The sequence below is a fragment of the Microtus oregoni genome, unplaced genomic scaffold, assembly GCF_018167655.1.
Source record: "Microtus oregoni isolate MIOR12 unplaced genomic scaffold, Mior012 000005F_ref0000423, whole genome shotgun sequence".
Lineage (NCBI taxonomy): Eukaryota > Metazoa > Chordata > Mammalia > Rodentia > Cricetidae > Microtus > Microtus oregoni.
The window spans coordinates 12,270,840-12,293,285 of NW_024543064.1; the positions used below are offsets into that span (position 1 = coordinate 12,270,840).

Genomic DNA, 22,446 nt, shown 5'->3' on the forward strand with positions numbered 1-22,446 from the left:
ATTGAACCTAGATCCTATCTGGAAGAGAGCCGGGGATCCCAACCATTGAGACATTTTTCTGGCACTAATTCTTATCTTGGGAGTTCAAGTTCAGCTCCCACGGGACTAAGTCTGTGCTGTGTATTTCTTGTACCTGGTCTAACCTGGTCTGAGTGAACTGCATTGCCTTGCTCTGTGTGTCTATTGCAGGGTAGCAGGGACTTTTGTCACCCACAAACCGGTGAACCCTGTGGTTGGCCAGCTGTCCCTTACTGTCAAGCTTAATCCCATTTGGGTAGGAAGGGAACCCCTCTGGCAGAAATGCTGCCGCTATACTTGACAAAAGGGGAAACAGAGGCCCCACAGACAAGCTACTCCAAAGTTCTGGCCAGGATCTGTGGCTTTTCCTCTCTTCCCCTGGCCCTGAGGATGCGGGTGAGGCTGGCTTCACCCTTCCTCTGCTTGGCCCTTAGGCCTGGCATTTGCCTGCCCAGTAGATCCATGGAGCGTCAGTAAACTATCCAGCCTTGCCATCCTGACTGCAGTGGTTCAAATGAAAATGGTCCCCATAGGCCCAAAGGGAGTGGCAGTATAAGGAGGTGTGACCTTGTTGGAGTCACTGAGCATGGGCTTTGAGGTTTCCGAAGCTCAAACCAGGCCCAGAGGTGCTCTTCCTGTTGCTTGCCATCCAGATACCGACCTCTCAGCTCCTTCTCCAGCACCATGTCTGCCTGCCTGCTTCCGGCCATAATGGACTACATCTCTGAACCTGTAAGCCAGCCCCGATTTGCCATGGTCACGGTGTCTCTTCACAGCCAAAGAACACCAAGACACTGGCTCTGTCCACCGTCACAGCCCTCTGTCCAGCCACATCCAGGTGCCAGTGTATGCCTGACCTTTTCACTGCTGCCTGACCCAACACTCCATGAGCTGTGTGCGGCCTGAGGATGGCACCAGGTTCCTAGTAACAAGGCTGGAGGAGGCTTAGGAAGAGGAACCAGCCCTTCTTTCCTGTCTTCCTGCCCATGAGTCAAGCCAACTTGCATTTCTAGAGCGGAGCAGCCTGGCCAGCAGCCCACTGGTGGGGTGAAGTCAGATGCATCCGCCCTTCCCAGGGGATAGGGCTTGTGGTTCTGGCTGGGAGACCTGGGCTTAGAGCCTGGCTTTATCTGAGGAACCAGATCACAAACACATCCGAGGATGTGGGAGTGGCAGGCAGAGAAGATAGGCCCCAACTTGAGGCAAGCCTGTGGCACCTCTCTTCTGCAGAGGTAAGAGGGTGAGAAATAGTGAACTTGAAGTCAGGCCCAGTTGTGACCACTACTGTGACCTCAAGCCTCAGTTTATCTATCACCATCTATAAAATGGGGTTGACTCTGCAATTGTGGGGTACAAGATGGCACGAATAAGAGGCTAAGCTGTCTGTATGCATCACGTATCCCACCTATCCCGGGAGGCCGACTGTCAGATGAGATGGACACTCAGGTGTCCAGTGTGACCAGAACAATGAGCATGGGACTTGGACAGTGGGACATACCACAGTGCCCAGATAGAAGACCAGTGTAGCCAAGGCAGGAAAATCACTTTATTTGCTACACTGACAGCAGCCTCTAGCTGGAGTTGGTGACTGCTATCTCTACACAGCATGGTCTAAAGTGGGGGCAACAATGAACACTTCCCCAGGCAGTGTCTGGGCAGGAATGTGACAACAGCCAACTCGGGAGCTGTGGGAGGTGATAATGGGTCCAGTTTCAGCTCAGGGGCAGGGGGATCCAGTGTCCAGCATGCCCTCCAGGCCTTCACTACCTCACAGAGCTGATGGGCAGTGTGGGCCAGGGCTGTTCAGCAAGTTCCCGTTCTAGCCGCTTGAACTGCTTCTTGGAGGCCTGTTTAGGCCGGAACCACTGCAGGCAGGCCGGGAGGCACTGGTCCAGCACGCTCTGCAGAGGGCAAGGGAATGGTGTAGAGAGACAGCTGGACCTGGGTCCTCCACATCCCTCTCTAGCATCCACCCGTGTGGGCCCTACCTCCAGCATGAAGGCTCCCACAAAGTTGAAGGCGACCAGGCCCAGCAGCAGCAACTTGAAAGAGCTGTCCGCAATGTTCCTCAGTCCTAGTGGCCCCTGCAGGAGGCCGGGGACCAGGATGAGGCCCACCAGGACAGAGCCCAAGAGCGCCAGGGCCACCAGGAAGGGCACTGGGGGTGGGGGAGTCTGTCAGCAATGGCGCTGCGCCCTGGGACGCATGCACACACACACACAATCACACACCAATGCACACTCTACTCAGGGTCCCTTCTGCATTCCAGCTGCCACCCCTCAACCCAACGCCCCACCCCACCACGCGGCAGCACCGTTGGTGTAGAGCGGCTGGCGGAAGGGTGCCCCCTTTGACACGGCTGCAGCCAGGATGAGGTACTGGAAGCTAGATAAAGAGAAGACCACTGTGTTCTCGTAGTTGGGCAGGTTTTCGGGTGCGGGCACCGTTCTGTTCAGAGGCACGAACCTAGGGACCAGGGTGGTGGGGTTAAGTTAAGCGGGAGGGGTGTCAGAGGCAGGGGCCGCGCTGCTGCAAGGGATTCTGCTCCTTACCAAGGCTGGGTTATGACCAAAAAGTAGCCCCCCAGCTGGATGCCAGCCACCAAGGCCACCTGCAACAGCAAACTGCCAAGGACAGGCACGCTCAGCAGCGCCCCCGGTGGCCGTGCTCGCACTAACGTCAGGGCAGGGCCTGTGCGGCTCATGAGCACAGCAATCGTGGTGGTGATGACAAGGTCGATGGCCAAGAACTGTAGGTCTCCCAGGTTGGTGTTGACCTGTGGCAGGCAAGAGGGCAGAGACGCTGAGGACGAGCCCCAGGGTGTCCCATCCTTCTTGCCTAGCATCCTTAGCTGACACTGGTGGACCTCAGGCCAAGATGCTCCCAACGATCTACTGCCCAGTCTGATACACAAGCAGCTGTCCTGCCCCCTTTAGACATTGGGGTCTAAAGTTCTGTGGAATTTTTACATACAGCAAAACCCCAGCCTGGTGGAGCAGAGGGGCTGCCCTGTGGGGTCACACTGTCTCTGCTCCAGAGAAACTGAGGTGACCTGGATCTGGCCCATTGTGCCTCTGTAGTCAGTGGGGGGCATACAGGGCATGTTGTGAGCAGGGGAGGGGCGGGCTTTGGCTCTGTGTCACTCCTGCCTGGGTTCTGCCTTATTCTCCCCTGCAGACTGGGAGCTTCAGGGCTTAGAGACAGCTACTAGCATACACCAGTGGTTCCACTTTCAGGGACCCACGTCTAGGGGTTTTCAACTGTATGAGCTACACTGCCTAAGCCATGGCAGGCAAAGACAGCCACACCGCCCTGACTTCTCCCTGACACGGGTGGAGTGCAGGCCTGGGGTCTGGGGCTCTGCTGACGCTTGCTCACTGTGTAGAGAATCAGGACTGAGATGAACTGGGTCAGGCTGTACAGGGCCATGTACTTGAAGACGCTGAACGAAGTGTCCAGAGAACAGCGGCCCTCCCTAGGAGGCAAAGACAGACATGGAGGCTCAGGCTGCTGGCAGGCCCCACCTCACCTTCATCCACAGCCCTGCCTGCCTTACCTGATGACAGTGGGCACACACTCGATACTGGCCATGCTGGAGGTGAAGGGAGAGACCACTGAAGCCTCTGCTTGGGATAATGAGATGCCCACGTCAGCTGCCTTCAGGGCCCCACAGTCATTGGCTCCGTCTCCGCACATGCCCACACAGTACCTGACAGAAAGAGGTGAGCAGATCGAGCCGGTGGAACTACTCCACACCCCGGGGAGTCCAGCCTAGTAACCAACTGGTGTTTGGTAAACAGACATAATTATTTTTGGCATGGCAGAGGAGCCTGCTTGGGTACCTCTGTTTTTTTACCATGCTTGGGATAGACCCCAGGGTCTCTTAAATGCCAGGTGGGCACTCTACCACACTTCTAGCCCAACCTAGGTGCTATTTACTATTTACTTGTTTATTATTGAGACAGGGCCTTGCGGGGTACCCTGGCTGGCCTGGAACTCACTAAACTACATCAGCCCTGGTGTTTTTACTTGCTTGAGACAGTCTCCCTACATATTCCACACTGGCCTTGAACTAGTAGCAATCCTCCTGCCTCTGCTTTCCAAGTGCTGGGATTACAGCCAATGCCAGCATGCCTGGCTCCTGGATGCTTCTGGAAGGTGAAGGGTTGCTAATGCCCGAGGAGGGGACCAGGACAGACAGATGGACGCGCTCACACCCACTGGCCCTTTGGTACACCACCACATGGTACTCACTGAAGCTTCTGCAGCTCACACACAAGCTCTGTCTTCTGCTCCGGGGCCATGCGTGCAAAGACAGTGGCCTGCACCAGGACCTGGGGTACGAGAGGGAAGGACTGAAGAATAGCCTGGCATGCAGAGGCGGGCAGCACAAAGCCCCTCCCTGAGCAGTTCTACCTTGGGCAGCAGCTTGGGGAAGTGCTTCTGAAGAACAGCAAAAGTGGGCCCACTGAGGGCCAAGTGACGAGATTGGGGTTCCAGCTCCACGGGATAGCCTGTGGCCTGGCCGGGGTCCTAGGGATCAGGAAACTCAGTAAGGCTTTCCTTCCTCAGAAAGCTGGGCCCAGTCAGGTGACATGGAATGGGCTCGTTGGGTATGGTGCAGCCAGGGTTGGTAGTCTGCCTCACCTTAGCCCCGTTCATGACTGCAGAGAACTCTGGTGGCAGGAACTCAAGGGAGGCAGGCTGGCCCTGCTCAGGGTGGGTGGCATGGATGATAACCAGGTGCTCCTGGGTGCCCACCATGCCACAGCCTCGGGCCACTGTGACTGCTGTCTGCAGGTTGTCCCCTAGGAGTATGAGGCACGGTCAGAGTCAAACTGTCCAGGGGCCTTGTCATCCTGATCCTTACGGGTGGACCTGTCGACTATGGCTGGGCTGGTCAATCTGGCCACGTCCCCAGACTTGTTCCTTCAGTGTCAGAGGAGCTACTGCATGACTGGGGTGTGTGAGACAGACAGACCGTCAGCCAAGACCCTGTTACTCCAATGGGAATCCTACTTGCTTTGTGAGGTTGTCACAGCCTTCTAGCCTGACACCCAGAGTGGTGACCTCCTGGTGATCCAACAGGTGACAGGCTGGGCTATAACCCAGGTTGACACCCCACCTGGCTTTTAGGAACTCATTTGTCCTCATCTGTCAAACATGGGTGACAATGACATGTGATGGATACTATGAAAAGATGCTGCAGCAGGGGATGCTGGGAAACTTTTTTTTTTGCCCAGGACAGGTCCCCTAGGCCATAATACCTGTCACCATAATGGTACGGATGCCTGTCTTCCTCAGAGTCTGTATAACTGGGGTCGTCTGTGGCTTCAGCAGGTTCCGCATGACCAGCAGCCCCAGGAGGCTCAGCTCCTGCTCCACAGTGTCCCTACAGGGTTAGGCTCTGGGTCAGAGGTCAGGCAGGAATCAATGCCCCCTCCCAGTGTCTGGATGGGGCACTTGTCTGGGCTTAGCACCTCCCTCCACACAGCCCAGGGATGGATTCACCTTGTCAGCTGCTGAGCGGCCTCAAGGCTGGGTGCAATGGGCAGTGGCTTGCCAGCCAGGGCCACAACTCGGTAGCCAGCAGCTGTGTAGCTCTGCAGCACCTGGGTAAAGTCACTGGGTACTGTGGGGATAGGGAATGTTATCAGGGCACAGGGGGGCCATCAGAGGCTGGAACCCACCCCCACAGTGGACGCTGGGCCTGCCCCCTTTCACCTGTCTCAGGGCTGCAGAGGCTGGCCACAAGCTCTGGGGAGCCTTTGACATAGGCCTCAGGCTGGGTGGCCCCTGGCCAGGCCACTACCACGTCCATACGCTGCAGGGCAGACGAGAAGGGGAAGCGGCAGAGGACGCTGATGGGCTCCAGGGGCTCTTCCTGTGGGTGGGGGAAGAGCTGAGGGGCTGGCTGTAGGGCTCACTCCTGAGGTCCCAAGCCTCACTCACCTCACCCTGCAGCTTACCGTTCCCTGTTGCTGGGGTCCCCCGGGTGGGGGTCTCATTACTGCCAAGACCTGGGTCCCAGGTGCTGAGCCTGCAGCTGGACCCTCCTCCAGGACCTGGTTAGGGAGCAAACAGAGGAGGTTGGGAACCAGGGCCTTGTCGAGGGGCGGGACACAGTAGGACTAGACTGAGGGTGTACTTCATGACTGGAGGGGGAAAAGTTAACATGGCCTTTGGAGCTGTGCAGGCTCCACTCTACACTCTGGTTGTCCCACTGGTGCGCTGCTGGGAGATCTTGGGAGTTAGTAAAATCTCCGTGAAGCAGGTTTCAAGTTTATGCTAGGGCAATAGTGAGCAAGAAAAGGTGGACGCAGTGGGGTGCCAGGACATAGCAAGCACACAAGGTTCTCCCAGGCCCGATAGTGACGCAGGTGTGACAGAGACCACTAGGGAGTTCGAGATAGCATTCCTCAGGCCCCACTATCCTGCGGCAGGGGCCTAGCCTGCTTGGCCTCCTCACCCAGCCTGTAGACTCCACCATCTTGAGATCCATAGGGTCGCCCACTGGGGTGTCACGTAGCTGGCTGAGGGCATGGCAGGTGGCCAGTGCTCGGAGAAGGGGCCCCAGGGGCAGGTGGCGGGGCTCTGGGACCAGTGGTAGCAACATCTGTCCCTTTAGGGGCACCACCCCCATTACGTCCAAGCCATCCTCCGTGAGGGTGCCTGTCTGCAGGGGGACAGTGCCGAGTGCTCGGGTGAGTCAGCACTTGCTGAGCTGGTCCCCACACCCCAGCTGGGCAAGTCCCATAGGAACCAGACCCTGTGTCCCTGCTCTATACCCCTATGGAGTCTGACCATTGTCCCTCCCCTCAGGTCATGGCCCTGGTGGGTCAACACCCGCTGCCCCCTGGTCCTTTCCTGTGATCACCACTGCTCAGTGTCCATGCGCTTGTTCCTCCCATCCTATCTGCCCTCCCTCGCCATGGGAGTGCTCAGAGGGAGAAACTGGTCATGCCCCATCATGGTGGCTCTGGGCTCCCCTGATACCCACTGTGCACCGTGTGCTGCCGGTGGACTCACTTGCTGAGGACACAACACACACAACAGTGCCTCTGTGCTGGTCCCTACTGACCTCCAGGGCTGTGTACTTGCACAGCACAGCAGGGCCAAAATGGTTCTTAAACAATTAAAAAATATGATTTCAGGCATTTGATCTGTCAAGCATGAGATGGTTGTGGAGGGAGGTCCCTAAATGCTCCCATGTGTGAATCAGGTTTAGGTTCAGCAGGCTGTCTGCTGGAGTGCCCAGTTCCCCAGATCTTGCCAGCCAGGCCCCCACCTTGTCAAAGCACACAAGCCGCAGCTTGCCCCCCAAGTTGATGCGCAGCGGGTGAATGCAGAAGATGCCCTGTGTGCGCAGCCGACTCTGGGCATAGAGTGTGCACACGGTCATGGCGGCTGGCAGGGCAGGTGGTACCACCACCGTCACCAAGTCCAGAGCGCGGATCACGATCTCGTTCACGGGCACCTGGCAGGAGGCACTGTGAACACAGAGCCCGGCTGGCTGGGCCCTGCATGCGGACAGCTCCACCCGGCCCCTGGCTTACCCGGTTGCGGTAGAGTATGAAGATGCTGTAGACCGTGCCAAGCAGAGCTGGGGAGACAGCAAGGGGTAAGCGGGATTCCAGTCCTAGGCTGAGGCTGTCAGCAGAGTGAGGTATGCAGCCCACTCACCCAGCACAGAGAGCGCGGCCACAAACTTCATGCTGTGTTTGTAGAACTTGAAGCTGATGGGCCTTGGGTGGAGGATGGAGCTCACCAGGCCCCCTTTGGCTGTGCAGAACCCTGGGGGCAGGAAGTCAAGGGAGGGAGAGGGGTCAGGGCAAGCTCCTCCCACCCCTCACACACCACCAGCATCCTGGGTGATGACAGTCACAGGGCCAGCCATCATCTGGATCGGGGTCACAGATGACAACTCACAAGGCTTGCCCAGCCCCCATAGTTTTTTTAATTATTATCTTCTTCCTGTGGTTCTGGGAACTGAAGCCTCACCCACGAGGCCAGTGCTCTGTGTACCTTTTTATTTTCCTGCAGCCCTCTTTTTACTTTTATTCTGACTGAGGGTCTCACTAAATTGCCCAGGCTAGACCCCAATTTGTGATTCTTCAGCCTCCACCTCCCCACTGGCCAGGATTTTAAGTGCACAGCCTCCACAGGAGTTTATTTTAGGCAGGGTTTCACCATTTAGCCCCTGCTGGCCTGGAAATTGCTCAGCAGACCAGGTTGGCCTCAAACTCACAGAGATCCACCTGCTTCTGCCATTCCAGTGCTGGGATTAAAGGCGAGCCATCAGGCCACTGGGGCCCCATAGGGATTTTAAAAGTGGCATTAGTGGACAGCCTCTCAAGGGGGTGGTTTCATTCCAGCAGTGCTGAGAGGACCAAGTCCCTTCCCCTCCCACAGGAGGACCCCTGCTGTCTCCTACAGACACTGCAAAGCTTGCTTATTAGTCTGCCCCAACTTCTGTTAAGGACTGAGGGCTGGAGAGATGGCTCAGTGGTTAAGAGCACTTGCTGATCTTCCAAAGGACCCAAGTTCATTTTCTAGCACCCACATGGCAGCTCACAACCATCTGTAACTTCAGTTCCAGGGGCTCCAATGCCCTCTGCAGGCACCAGGCATGCATATGTACAGACAAACATAAAGCAAAACACCCACACATGTAAAATTAAGAATTAAAGACAAAGATGGGACAAAAGGCCAGACTGGGTGGGCTAGTCAGAATCACAGTGGCAGAGGTGGTGGTGGGGCCCAGGGCTCCAGGTCCTGTCCTGTCCTGTGTCACTGCTCCTCTGTGTGCTGGGCTTAGCACTCCTCCCCACCTCCAGATAGGTACCTGTCCGGGTCACCACTGCTAGGACACGGGGTCCCAGGTAGGCCCGGGCCTGCAGAATGAGGGTCCCACAGAAGAGTGTGTGCCGCCGATGGGTCTCTGGGCAGTAGGGCTTGGGCCCCTCTGGCAGGGCTGTCTTCAGCACTGGGATGCTTTCCCCTGGGGGGGACATGGTGTGAGGTCCATTAGGGGCCCTCCCTCCCACTGAAGCCGACAGCGGGAAGAGCTGCCTGCAACTCCTCAGAAGCCACACTTAACTCTGTAACTGGGTGGGGAACAAGAGGGAAGCAGGCCAGACAGGAGGACTTGGGACTGTGAGGCATGAGGCGATCCCGAGGGAAGACAGTCAGTTATCGGGAGCCTGCTTTGGAGAGCTGGGCCAGCCAGTGCCAGCATGTATGCATGTTGGGGGACAGGGTTTGGGAAGACTGTGTGGAGTTAGTTTACCACATATTTTTGTGGATTTTAGAGAGATCTTGCTATTATAATGAGGCTGGCCTCAAACTTTATGAGTCCTGGGAATTACTGGGTGAGCCACCACAGCTGGTTACATCTTACTTTTTGTGTTGTTTTGATTTGAGACAAGGTCTCCGCACATAGACCAGGCTGGCCTCGAACTCAGAGAGATCTACCTGCCTCTGCTTCCTGAGCGCTGGCATTAAAGGTAAGCACCGTCACAACCAGTTCACATATAATTGTTAAGGATATTTGCATGGGGGTGTCTGTCACCTCTACAAAGCTCTGGGCAGGCTGCCTGGCAAAGGAGACTCCATTGTTGAGCTCCTGTGAGGATAGGATCATCGGTATCTACAGCAGGCATATTTCTAGGGGAACTCAAGAGCAGCCCAAGCTCACTGTGTCCCTAAGATGAGGCAGGTGTGGGATAGTCCATGGAGGGCCAGACTTTTTTAAAAATACATGTTCTCATGTAGCCCAGGCTAGTCTCAAACTTACTATGTAGTCAATGACTTTAAACTCCTGATCTCCCCTACTTCAACTTCCCAAGTGCTGGGGTCACTGGTCTGTGCCACCGTGCCTAGTCCTTCTGCTCTTTGTTTTATTTTGAGACAGGGTTTCTCTGTGTAGCCCGAGCTGTCCTAGAACTCTCTCTGTAGACCAGGCTGGGCTCAAACTCACAGAGATCTGCCTGCCTCTGCCTCCCCAGTGCTGGAATTAAAGGCATGGCACCTTTTGCTTTTTTGTTAGTTTGTTGAGGATTTTGTAGTTGTTGTCATTGTTTTGAGATGGAGTCTCACTGTGTAGCTCTGGCTGGACTCTAACTTGGGGTGACCCTGCTTCTGTACGCCGAGTGCTGGGATTACAACTGTGTTTGCTTTCATTAGTTTATTATACAGATGAAGCCCAAAGCTGGACCTAGGGGTGTAGTGCTGTAACACTAGCTTTTCAGAGGATTACAAGTTTTAAGCCTGCTGGGACTATAGAGTGAATTCAAAGCCAGCCTGGGCAAGTTGGTGACGCTCTGACTTGAAAACTAAGTATAATAAAGTAGAGGGAGTGTAGCTCAGGGGTAGACTATAGCGGAACCTGTGGTGGTGTTTTGAATGAGAATGGCCTCCATTAGCTCGGGGTGTGGCCTTGTTGGAGGAGGCGAGTCACTAAAGGTAGGCTTCCAGGCTTCAAAAGCCTCCAGCCATTGCCAGTGTACTGTTCTAGTTCTCCCCCCCCCCCCCAATCTGTGATGAGATCTGGTGCCCTCTTCTGGTGTGCAAGCATGCAGGCAGAACACTGTACACATAATAAATAAATCTTTGCAAAAACAAAACAAAAAGCACTCATGTTCTTGCCGCCATGCCTTTGTTCCATTCCATAGCCTCTGATAGACTCCAACCCTCTGGAACCATACGCTCAATTGCACACTTCTTCCTTCAGCAAGGTTCTATTGGCTTGGTCATGGTGTTTTGTCACAATGCCAGAGACATAGCTAAAAGAGTAAGGTGAAGGAGCAGATGCCCTAAATCCCAACACTTGGGAGGCAGAGGCAGGTAGATCTCTAAGTTCAAGGCCAGCCTGGTCTACAGAGAGAGTACTAGGGCAGCCAATGCCACACAAAGAAACCCCATCTCAAAAAGCAAAAACTAAGCCAAAACAAAACAACAACAACAAAAAAATAGAATGAAACAAAACCAAAAGTAACTAAGATTAAGATACAGGGCAAAGTAAGGTCCTGGACTCAACAGTTGGCACCATATACCATCAACAAAAACAGGAACGACAGGCAACCTTAGGCCAGAGCTTTTCTCGGAAACAACCATCCACTCTCATACTTTTAACTCAGGCTGGTCTGGACCTAGTCATCCTCCTGCCTCAACCTCTTGAGTGCTGGGATCACAGTGTGAACCCCTGTGACAGGCTCTTGCATGAATCTCATAGATACTGAGAGAAGCACAGGTAAGGCTGCTCTTGGCAGTGCCATCTGCACTGGTTGGCATCTCAGGGCAGATCAGTCACCATCCTTCCTAGGCAGTGTGCGGAGGGCTACACACATGTGAACAATCACCCAGGACACATGGAACAGAACTGAACAGGATCACCGGGTGGTGGCGGCGCACGCCTTTAGTCCCAGCACTCAGGAGGCAGAGACAGGTGGATCTCTGTGAGTTCGAGGCCAGCCTGGTCTACAAGAGCTAGTTCCAGGACAGGCTCCAAAGCTACAGAGAAACCCTGTCTCGAAAAATATAAAAAAAAAAACAAACAAGTAAACAGGATCACGAGCCCGTGTACACAGCTGAAGATACTGTGGTGGTGGTGTGAGTGTGTGGAAGGGACACGGGACACAAGCAGGGACCCTGGCTCATGTGCCACACTCTCCTGCAGGGTTTAGAGTCTCAACCATCTAGCAGATGCTGACACAGAGTTTACCCACACCCTATCCCAAAGTGACTGACAACCACGTTTGTCAGGTAGGGAAACTGAGGCCCTGAGTGTTTAAAGGCATATGGTTAGCAAGTGCTGAAGCCAGGACTGTTACTTCTAAGGCTGGTGAGACAGAGGGCTGGATGGAAGGGAAGGGCTCTGGGCCTGGGGAAGCTGGACTCACCAGTCAAGGAGCTCTCGTTGACCACACACTCGCCCGCCACCAGAGCGGCATCGCATGGCATCACGCCACCTTCCTGGGGCAGCACCAGGCAGTCTCCGGGCACCAGCTCGCTGGAGTCCACCCATTCCTCCTCTGTGGGGAGACGGGGTTCAGTAAGGGTCAGCTGCCCAGCCTCCCTGCTGCCTCCTAGGCCCAGCCTCCCTCCTGGCTGCTCCTCACCTCCTCCAGGCCGGCACACCTGCACCCGCACAGACAGCCTGACCATGTCCCTCAGAGTCACACTTTGCTGTAGGACAGAGGGATGGGAAGAGTCAAGTGCATGGCAGCCCCTTGGGTTTACCCTGCTCGGTCCTGCCGGGCCGCTCACTCTCACCTTTCTGGTTTTGTACAGAGCCAGGCAGATGGAGATGGCCGAGATGAGGAAGATGCAGAGGGCATACCAGTAGTAGTGGTCGGCCAACCAAAGCGCGATGCTGAAGGCTTGGAATCCGTAGTAGGGGTTCAGTGCCTGGAGGGCAGAGAGACACAAACACTGCATCCCTGGGAAGCCCACAGATAGCTCTGGGTGGCTGCCCCAAGCAGTGCCAAGCCAGTCCCCTGCTGAGCCCCACTCCCAGTTCCTATGACATTCCCCAAGCTGCAGCGAGGAGCACAGGGCATTTGTCCCCAGACATGTCAGATCCCTGCTAGGCTTTCTAAGTGCCACATAAAGGCGAGGACAATCCACAAGGTGGAGCCACCACCGGAAGCAGGGACAGACACTGAGGGTTAAGTCAGTGGCCTAAAGCCACACAGCGCATGAGCATCAGGCTGCAGCTTGTAGAAGGTTAGGACATGACTTCCAAGTAGAGGTGGTCCTTTCGGCTATGTGTGACCATGTCTGTGCCCTGTCCTGTCCTGAGGCCGGGGTTCCTTCTGGGAGGACATACTGTATAGTCTTTATCCTTATTCACAGGGCTGACAAAAAGCAAGACGACAGACTGGAACTGGGCCCTGGGGCAGGACCAGCTCTAACGCTGGCCTCCTGGCCTGAGTCTGTGCTCGACTCTGTGGCTCGGCTATAGCCCTCTGCAGGCCTCACTCTGCATCGACCCTCCCCAGCCTCAACTCTCAGGCTGAGCAGACTAGAGTCTGGGACTGCCTGTCACGGACCCCTTCTCAGATAAGGATAAACTGGACCCCAGGCCCCTTACCTCATCCACCAGCAGCTGCAGGTAGGACTTGACGGGAATACCGATCACATTGGGGCCGTAAATAGTCTTTCTGTAAGAAGAGAAGCCACCGAGTTGTCTCAGGGTGTCGACGACCCCACTTTCCACAAAGGAAGCCAAGGTCCCGAGAAGGTCCAACTGGATGACAGCAGTGTGGGAAAGGGGAACAGGTGGGGCCCCAGGGCGAGGGCAGCACACACCTCACGGCTTGGTCCTGGAGGCTGAGGCCGGAGCGGGAATGGTGAATGTCATCACAGGTGCGGCCATGATCCAGTAGGCTGGTGAGGGTGGGGAGGGGACACTGTGTGGGTGACAGGGCCTGCGCTCTGGACCTTGTCCTCTGTAGGCTGAGAAGTTGGGGCTCCAGGGCTGTCAGGGCCTGTCAGTCACCCTAAACCCTGAGGAGAGCTTGAAATCCTATGACTGGGCCACAAACCACTTCCCTGAGGAAGACTAGCAATGGGGATGGGCATTCTATGGTCAGTGACAAAACTATTATTGACATCAAGGATACCCTCAGGCAAGTCACTTAATCTTTCTGTGCTGTTTCCTCATCTGCAAAGCAGGGACAGTAGACACAGCCACCTCTTCGGGCTGTGGGTGGCTGAGACGGTAATGCTGAACATGCCAGTGAGTTCTGTTCCTGTCACTACCTTACAAAAGAGGCTGGTCGAGCCTGTTTTCCCCTGCAAACACCTGAGTTTACCCAAGGATTGTCCTGGCTGTGTGAGCACAGGATGTACGGGGCAAAAAGACCCAAGTGTGGCTGACTCCACCTCCCCAGGAGCAGTTCACACCCTTCCTAGCTGGGAGCTGAAGGGTCGTGTCTGTCACCCCTGAAGTGTGTGCTCCACACTGCTCAAGGGTATCCCTGGCATTCCTGGTGGTAACAAGGTCTGGTACCCTCCACTGTCACTTCCCCAGGGATGTCCGGGGTCACCTTCTAGATCAGTGCCTTCCTCACCCTTATCTGGAACTCGCTTCTAAGGGTTCAACCTCAGCACACCATGGGAGTCAGAGCCTGGGGTGTGGACCCTCCAAAATGACCCTATGAGATGACACGTACCCTCACCCCCTCCCCCATTTACAGGAAGCAGCTCCCAGCTGAGATGGGCTTAGTGAACCGCCCAAGGTTTCAGGGCAGACAAGAGTAGCCTGGGATAGACCAGCCCTATCATGCCCTGGGACCTCTACCTGACTTGGCAGAAGGCTTGCTGGGTCTCTATCCAGACGTAACGTTGGCCTTGGAGAAGGTAATAGCGCAGTACCTGTTTCTGAGTGGGAGAGGAGAGGCCAGTGGGAGGTGGCCCAGCATCAAGGAGCAGCCACAGGCAGGTGGGGAGGGTACAGGGACAGCATCACGGGAGAGAAAACTTGGGAGTCTGATAGCATCCCAGAACTTTGGGACCACAGAGAGCCAGAGGGATACAGAGAACCCTGAGCCCAGTCCTCCCACACAGTGTGACCCAGATGCCCAGAGAAGGGCAAGGCCAGGTCAAGCCCAGCTGGCCACTTACTGCCTCTTTCTGCCCGTGGAGCTGGGTGGTGTCCTCCCATGTGTCCTCGGGTACCACTCCCACAGCTGTCTGACTTCGGCCATCTTCTGCCTGGGCCTGTCGGGGCAGCTCCAGGCTGGGGAGGGTTGGGAGTTACTCTGCGACTCCAAGGGTTGCCCAAACCTCCCCTCCCCAGGAAGGGATGGGTGGGACCCCTGCATTCTCACCTGCCCTCGCCAAGAGCCTCGGTCTGCACCTGGACTGTGAAGAGCTGCCTGGAGCTACCCTGGAACACAGAGATGTGACTTCAGCCTCGAGAAAGCCCACCCCGACCCTTTCAGGGCAGAAGGCCAAAGACACAGGGCTCTCCATTTAGAGAGACAGCACATCACATCCAATGGTCTTTCTGCATCCGAGCGCGGCGTAGATACACGTGCGTGGCAGTGCACCTGTGTGCTCACAGACACCAGAGTAGGCTATCAGGTACCTTGCCCTGCTGCTTTCTGTCTCACTTCCTTGAGACAGGGTCACTCCTGGACCCTGGAGGTCAGCAAGCCCCAGAGATCTTGCTGTCTTTGCTCCCTCACCCCTGACATGAAGGTAAAAATCACTTGGGCCCCCATACCCAGCTTTTTACACGAGGGCTAGAGATTTGAACTCAGGTCCTAGTGCTTAAACAGGAATTGCCCTTATTCACTATTCCAGTTAGTCTTCTGTCGAGTTGACGTGAGCTAGAGTCATTTGAGGTGGGGGCACCTCCGCTGGGAAAAATGCCCCCATGAGACTGGCTTGGTGACTGCATGAGAGGGCCCAGCCCAATGGGGGAAGGACCTCCCTATGCCTGTGGTCCCTGATGGTACTAGAGAACAGACTGAGCTGAGCAAGCCAGCAAGCGGGGTTCCTCCAGGGCTTGGGCTCCAGGTTCCTTCCCTGAGTCTCTGACCTGGCTTTCTTTGATAGTGAACTGTGATGTGAAGAGGAAGGGAGATAAACCTTGTCCTCCTTGCTTTTGGGTCACGGTGATTTTCACAGCAGGAGAAACCCTGACTAAAGCTCCCATTTAGAGCCTTCTCCAGCTCTAGGTAAGGTCTTGTTTTTGTGGGGTTGATTATGGAAACTATCAAAGTTATTTTCTAAAGGGGAAAAAAAAAAGCTACAGGATCATAAGGGAACCCAGTGAACCACACCAGGGTTGCCTCTGTCCACTGCCCACATGGGGTGCAGAGGTGCAAACAGGAAGATGAAGGCTTGCTCCCCCCCCCCCCCGCCCCCAGGCACCCCAGCATTGCGCTACCCTTTCTTGGTCCCGCTCACCTCTTTGTCTCTTATTTCTATAACGAGTGTTTCTGCGTGGGCCAGGCTGCACGGCCTCAGGCGCAGGCGCACGCCCCACAAGGGCTTCCAGCGGAATACCAGCCAAGGGATCCCGGCCAGCATCCAGATGGCGGCGTGATAGCCGATGGCCCTCCATGGACTGCCACAGTAGCCGCTGAGCCTCTGTGGATGGGGCGACAGAGCCGATGAAGCAGGGGGCAGGAGGGGGTAGAACAGAAGCCAGGACACCGGTGGGAGACTGGAGTACCCCTCCTCCACCACTGCTACCTACCACGGATGAAACTGAGGAGCTGAGGGGATCGATTGATGTCCCTGTCATCAGGGTCCCATAGCTGGGGGGCGTGCTGCCCACGAGCGGGCTGCTGTCTGTGGACAGGAAGGAGAAAAGTAACAGAAGTGAGGACTCTTTGCTTTTCCTGGTTTTCAGTGCTGGCAATGGAACCTGGCCCTCTCAGGGCTAGGTGAGCCACTCCAGCACCAGGCCACACCCCCAGGACTTCCTTCCTTCCGGTCACTCTGTACCTCTATACACTGTAAACCGACTGGTGCATTGTTTTTGTTTTTTTGAGACAGGGTTTCTCTGTAGCTTTGGAGCCTGTCCTGGAACTAGCTCTTGTAGACCAGGTTTGGCCTCGAACTCACAGAGATCCACCTGCCTCTGCCTCCTGAGTGCTGGGATTAAAGGCATGTGCCACCACCGCCTGGCTGGCCCGTTGGTTCTTAAGAGTGTCTCGCTCCCTCGTGTGTCCAGTCAGAGCTGGAGAGAGGCACATAGTTACCCCACACGCCTGTATCCTGCTGCTGCTCGGTCGGGCATGACATTTCACCCACATTCCCTTCCGCACTGCCACCTGTGGGTAGGGACTGGGTTCTCATTCATTCCTGTGCCCAGCTCAGGCCTAGAGTCCAGAGCCCCTATAGAATCAAGTCCACACTGATTGTGTCAGACATAGGGACTGGCACCAGGCTGCTGGGGTGAAGCCTCCTTCCCGTCTAACTCCCTACCTACGAGGCTGTGGTCCCAGCAAGGCAGGAGTCTTTCTTTCTAGTCTTTCTAGATGTTTCTACCCAAACCAGTCGACCTTTTCCTTTCCCAACAGCTATAGCTACAGTGTCCACAGTCTCTTGGCAGCTTGGTCCCTGTAGGCTGAGGCTTCTGCAGTTTCTCCCAGACCTTTAAAGAATCCTGACCTGGCTGGGCGGAGGTGGCACACGCCTTTAATCCCAGGCAGAGGCAGAAGGATCTCTGTGAGTAGTTCAAGGCCAGGCAGGCAGGTTTACAGAATGAGTTCCAGGGCAAACTCCAATACTACATAGAGAAATCCTGTCTCGAAAAAACCCAAACCAAACCAAACCAAACCAAACCAAACAATACAAAAAATTCTGACCCATCAGGCTGGGTTTGTGGTTCAGAGGCAGGCGGCAGGTGTCCTGTGCTTGAGGCTTGGTGGCTAATCACGTGTGGGCCTCTGCTCCCAGCCATTTTCCCATGGCTATCATATAATAATTCTGGCAGGTGTAGCTCCATTCTATTTTTCATTATTTGTGTGTAGGTGTGTTGTGTGTGCACATACATGCTCAGCTGTACTGTTTCTCGCTCTCATGCACAAACACGCGCGCACGCGCACACGCACACACACACACACACACTCGAGAAGTTGACACTGGGAATCTTACTCCATTATTCTTCCTCTGACTTCATCTGAGACAGGGTCTCTCCCTGAGATGAACTTAGAGCTCTTCAATTAGTCTAGGCCGGCTGGCCAGAGGGCACCTCCAGTTGTGTGCCACTGTGTCCAGCTTTTACGGTGGTGTGGGAATCCAAACTCTGAGCCTCAAGCCTACAGAGCAAGCATTTACCTACTGAGCCATCTTCCCGGCCTCCTTTCTCCATTTTAAAGGAAAGGGAGAGGTGAAGTAACTCATCCAAGATCACACAGCAAGAACCTGGGAGCGCCAGGAGGCATGCCCAGGCAGGCTGGCTTCAGAGTGGAATTGTTTTTATAATTAAACAATGGATGTATTGGTCTCATACAAAGACAGATCTTGGTAAGGCAACCAGGGCTGAAGGAAGAGTTCATTTCCCATGTGCCAGAGCTGGTCTTTTTTTTTTTTTAAATATTTATTTATTATGTATACAATAGTCTATCTGTGTGTATGCCGAAGGCCAGAAGAGGGCACAAGATCTCATTACAGATGGTTGTGAGCCACCATGTGGTTGCTGGGAATTGAACTCAGGACCTTTGGAAGAGCAGGCAATGCTCTTAACCGCTGAGCCATCTCTCCAGCCCCCAGAGCTGGTCTTGATCCTCCTGGATGGATACCCACTCAGGACCGTAGGAATGGGAACAGGGCACAAAGGCCGGTTGGGTCAGGAGGCCTGAGTCCTGGGCTTTCACACCAACAAGCAACAGCCAGGAACCAATGTGTGCCGTGCCACCTAAGTCCTCTTTAAACCGAGGACCCAGAAAACAGCTACACCAGAGGCTCGCCAGTGGGCCCTCTCCCACCTTCCACAGAAAACCAATGGATGATGATGCGGTGTGCTCCAGCAAGGGACTGACCTCTGGGATGGACAGACAGACCCTGGCATAAGGGTGGAGCCAGCCAAGAAGAACATCATTTCTGTCCCTTGGCCCCAAGGAGCAGCCTGGCTCTCACAGAGGGGACCTGAACTCAGGACAGGAGGGTCAGCAGGAGGCTTTCAGGTCCTCGGCCACAGTGGCTACAGGGCCTATCAAGGATACAATCACCTGCTTATTCCCACACACACCATCAAACAGGCACAACTTTCATCTCTATGCGACGGCCGGGAAACAGGTGTATGGAGGCACGCTGCCCAAAAGCCATATTTACTGTCTCTATTATCAACTGCACCCTGCCAAGCTGTGACTCACAAAGCAGGTGCCCCAGCCTCTCTGGGCTTCCATTTCCAGTCTCTAAGTGATAGCATGAGCAGCGACGTACTGTGCAGCTGGCCACAGAGGGAGAGCGAGGAGACCAGGAGGAGGCTGGTGTAGGCAGGAAGCTTCCCACCAGGGTGTGGTCTCCTCTGACCCCCATCACCAAGCCAGAAACCTGGCCCGGGAATGTCAGCTCCTTCCTGCGACTTGAGGCCCTTGGGGCACCAGCTGCACGGGGCTCAGACTGATAAAGAAGTCACAGAGCCAACACTGAGTGGATCATCTGACCTGAATCCACCCACCGAGTGCTGAGGGATGGCCGGCCTTTGATGCGGTTCACAAATGGAAGTGCAGGGCCTCCCACATGCCCTCTTGCCAAGGGCTTGTCAGGAGAAGAAATGGGCCAGTCTTCCTCCGTCCCCACGATCACCCTCCCTCACTGGTTTCTGGACTACGCAGACACTGCTGCGGCCAGCACTCAAAGAGACTGAGAGAATGAATGGATGGATGGACTCCGCCCACGCACTACAGAGCAGGGAGGTGGGTTAGTCTCCTAGCGCCCTCCCCCTAGCGCCCTCCCCCACACCAGCCTCTTCCTTAGAGAGAGCCCTTACCATTGGTCCCCAGAATCTAATCTGGAAGGTTCCTTTCTAGTCTCTCTCTCTCTCTCTCTCTCTCTCTCACACACACACACACACACACACACACACACACACACACACACACACCATTTCACAAGGATGCTCGGAAAGGAGGGAAAGCAACTTGCCGAAGGAGGAAGTCACATCTGAGGAAAAGCCCCAGAGTGCCCGAAAGGGCCACGCCCAGTGCACTGTCTGGCAGGAACACAGGACAGCTTCAAAGCACTTGGCCAGGCTCAGGCACAGCTCACCTGTAAGGTGTCCCAGAGCTCACCAGTCAGGCAGCCTCGAGCTGGCTTGCGCAGGCTCTGTGTTCTCTAAACTGTCCTTCTGCGGCTGCCTCATCAGCCAAGGCAGCCCGAGGGCCTCCTGGCAGCAGTGGCAACGTAGCAGTTCACCTCAGCCCTCTGGGGCAGGGACTGTTGAAATGCTCCCCTCAAAGATGGGGAAACCGAGGAACAGAGCTGTTGAGATTCAGGCTTAGAATCACATGGCCTCAAGTGAGGACGCAGGAATGACTGGCTGTGACCAACTGGGCCTTTAATTCACCCTCACTGCCAGCTGCGGCAGGAAAAGCATAGATTGGGAGTCTCATTAAAAATGGGGGAGGGGCAGGGGTGGCGAAGGTTCAGCAGGTAAAGGCAGCCTGACAGCCTGGAATCCATGGCGGAAAAGTCCCCTAGCCGGACACAAGGACTGTAGCACATGTGGGTGCACATATACACAGGATAATAGAAAATTTATAAAATATTTAAAACAAGAGCTACATTTAGTAGCCCATGATTGTAATCCCAGCACTGAAGAGACAGGTGGAGGCAGGAGGATCAAGGAGTTCAAGGTCACCCTTGACTATGTTTCACCTCTAAGGCCAGTCTGGGCTACGTGAGACCCCAATCTCAAAAAAGGGGCTGGAGAGGTGGCTCAGCAGTTAAGAGTATAGTCTGCTCACAACCTTCTGTAACCACTCCTCCCCCACACTATTAAAATTTTTAAAAATAAATCTCTGAAGGATAAAAAAATAAAATAAGACCCAAAGATTGCAATTTAGTTCAAGAGTAGAGCACAAGCCTGGGCTTGATACCCAGCACCAAACCACAAAGCCCAAGTTTAGGCAGCCCAAGAGAGACCGACAGACAGCATATACAAAGTCACACCCGCACTGTAGGGCAGAGGGGCCAGAGTCAAAGCCATCTGGGAACCTCTTATTTCCTGCGGAAGACTCAGCTTCCTGCTGCGAATCTGCCAGTGACCCAGGGCACCAGCATCTACTTCTGGTGGCTCCCCCATGGCTAGGAGCTCCTAGCCTCCATCAGGCTGGGAGGGTGTGCACCTGGGAGGTCTTTGGCTAGCGTCTGGAATCTAGAGAGACTTTGCTCAGATGCAGACACTGGTGCATGATGGGCAGGCGTTCTTATCACAAGCTGCCCGCTCGCCACCCCCCCCCCATTCTTCTCCCTCCCTCCCTGTAGGATGGGGGGCTGTGCACTGGGCCAGTGCTGGGAAAGACAGAGACTGGGGGCTGGGCACGATAGCTAGCACCTAGCGGGTAGCAGGGGTCTGGAAGCCTTAACTGCGTCAGGTGGGATTTTGGTTCCAGCCTTCTCACTCAGCCTGGCATGGGGACCATGCAGGGTGTGGTCCTTGGACCTGGCCACTGACAAGCTTTCTCTGGGAACCTGAGGTTGGGGGGTCAGGAACGCCTCTGTGCCTTAGGTCTCCCATCCAGGCCCTGCAGAAAGCTTGCTTCCCTAACGCTGTTCATGCAGCACACAAGAGTGACTGCTCAGAGGCCCAAGGGCGGTGCATATCGCGTCCCTCACCTGGACCTGTCACTCGGGGTCGAATGCATTCAAAGGGGGTGGGGAGGGTAGCCCCCCGGTCCTAAAGACCCTCTGGCCCAGGGTGTGCGCAGCGGCATCCTCAATCTGGCTCTCTGGGGGCCTGGGGACGAGACCCGAATGGAGGGCCGGGCAGCCGCTCACCTGCGCTCATTTCGGTTCCTCGCGCTCATCGCCGGCCGCTACGGCCCGCGGCCTGGGCTCGGCGTGCGAGGCCCCGGGGCACTGTCGGGGGCGCCCGCTGCGGCGGGTTGCAGAAGGGCCGAGCTGGGCAGCACCTGCACGACGCGACGAAGGCTCGAACTGTACCGCAGTCAGCCTGCGGCCGTCAAGCCCCGCCCCCCTACGGCGCCCACGTCCGCCACAGCCGCGCAGGCTGCCGGGACTTGTAGTTCCCAGTCTGGCTCGCCTGAGGTCCGGATGTTGGGAACAGCGTGGGTGGAGGCGGGTGTAGGGGGATGGGGAGCGGGGATGAGGGGGCGGAGAGAAGTGGGAAAGGTAGAGGACGCAGTCTTTAGACAACAACAGATGGACAGAAACGGACAGGCTGAGAGATAGGCATGTAGACACGCAGGCAAACGGTGGATGGGGAAGGAGGCGCTGGGAGACACAGGTGGGACCGACAGCCCCTAGATATAACAAATAGAGAGAAATAAGACAGGCTGGGAGACTCGCAGGCAGGCAGACAACAGAGGCAGAGCCCCTAGATAGAACAACCATACAGTAAAACAGTCAGGTGGAGAGACAGACTTACAGATAGGCAGGCAGGCAGCGTGGGAAGCTGGGAGATACAGGTGGGACGGTACCCAGACAGAACAGATAAACAGAAAACCAATATTCTGGGAAACAGAATAGATAAAAAGACAGACAGGCAGGTGGGCAGGCAGAGGGGCATGCTGGGAGACACAGGTGGAACAGACCGGAGACAAAGCAGATGAATGGAAAACGGACAAGCAGAAAGAGACTAGACTGAGGGGAAGTCATCCGCAAACACACAGCCCCAGGTGCACACCATAATAGTTAATTAAGCCTTACTCATGAAGAGTCAAGCTTGCCTCCTTCTCGTCTAGGCTGTGTGACAGCGGATTTATCAGTTAACCTCCC

The 22,446-nt window shown here is 55.4% G+C and overlaps 1 protein-coding gene across 4 annotated transcripts; it reads right to left on the reverse strand.

Annotated features, from left to right (window-relative positions):
* Positions 1–1,544: 1,544 nt before the first annotated feature.
* Positions 1,545–21,687, reverse strand: Atp13a2 (ATPase cation transporting 13A2). 4 transcript variants are annotated; one of them, XM_041652158.1, is made up of 29 exons: positions 21,487–21,687; positions 16,232–16,326; positions 15,940–16,122; positions 14,853–14,911; positions 14,647–14,761; positions 14,324–14,403; positions 13,330–13,407; positions 13,112–13,181; positions 12,292–12,426; positions 12,138–12,204; positions 11,919–12,050; positions 8,864–9,019; positions 7,702–7,812; positions 7,575–7,621; positions 7,307–7,495; positions 6,488–6,694; positions 5,988–6,083; positions 5,743–5,902; positions 5,530–5,650; positions 5,286–5,410; positions 4,666–4,826; positions 4,435–4,551; positions 4,273–4,352; positions 3,575–3,727; positions 3,397–3,493; positions 2,571–2,794; positions 2,333–2,484; positions 2,007–2,102; positions 1,545–1,919 (listed from the first exon to the last, which is right to left on the reverse strand). In XM_041652158.1, the coding sequence occupies exons 1-29, from the start codon at positions 21,494–21,496 to the stop codon at positions 1,870–1,872; spliced, it is 3,366 nt and encodes a 1,121-aa protein (XP_041508092.1). In that variant the 5' UTR covers positions 21,497–21,687; the 3' UTR covers positions 1,545–1,869. The 4 variants fall into 4 exon arrangements, with proteins under 4 accessions (XP_041508092.1, XP_041508090.1, XP_041508093.1 ...); XM_041652156.1 differs by having other exon boundaries at positions 2,007–2,176; XM_041652159.1 differs by lacking the exon at positions 6,488–6,694 and having other exon boundaries at positions 2,007–2,176.
* Between the last annotated feature and the right edge of the window lie 759 nt (positions 21,688–22,446).

Coding starts and splice junctions, on each gene's coding strand:
- Atp13a2 (XM_041652156.1), bottom strand. Junction 14,404..14,646: donor TCCACGGGCAGAAAGAGGCA/GTAAGTGGCCAG, acceptor TCTCCCACTCAG/AAACAGGTACTGCGCTATTA. Junction 7,813..8,863: donor AGCAGTGGTGACCCGGACAG/GTACCTATCTGG, acceptor TCCTGCCCCCAG/GGTTCTGCACAGCCAAAGGG.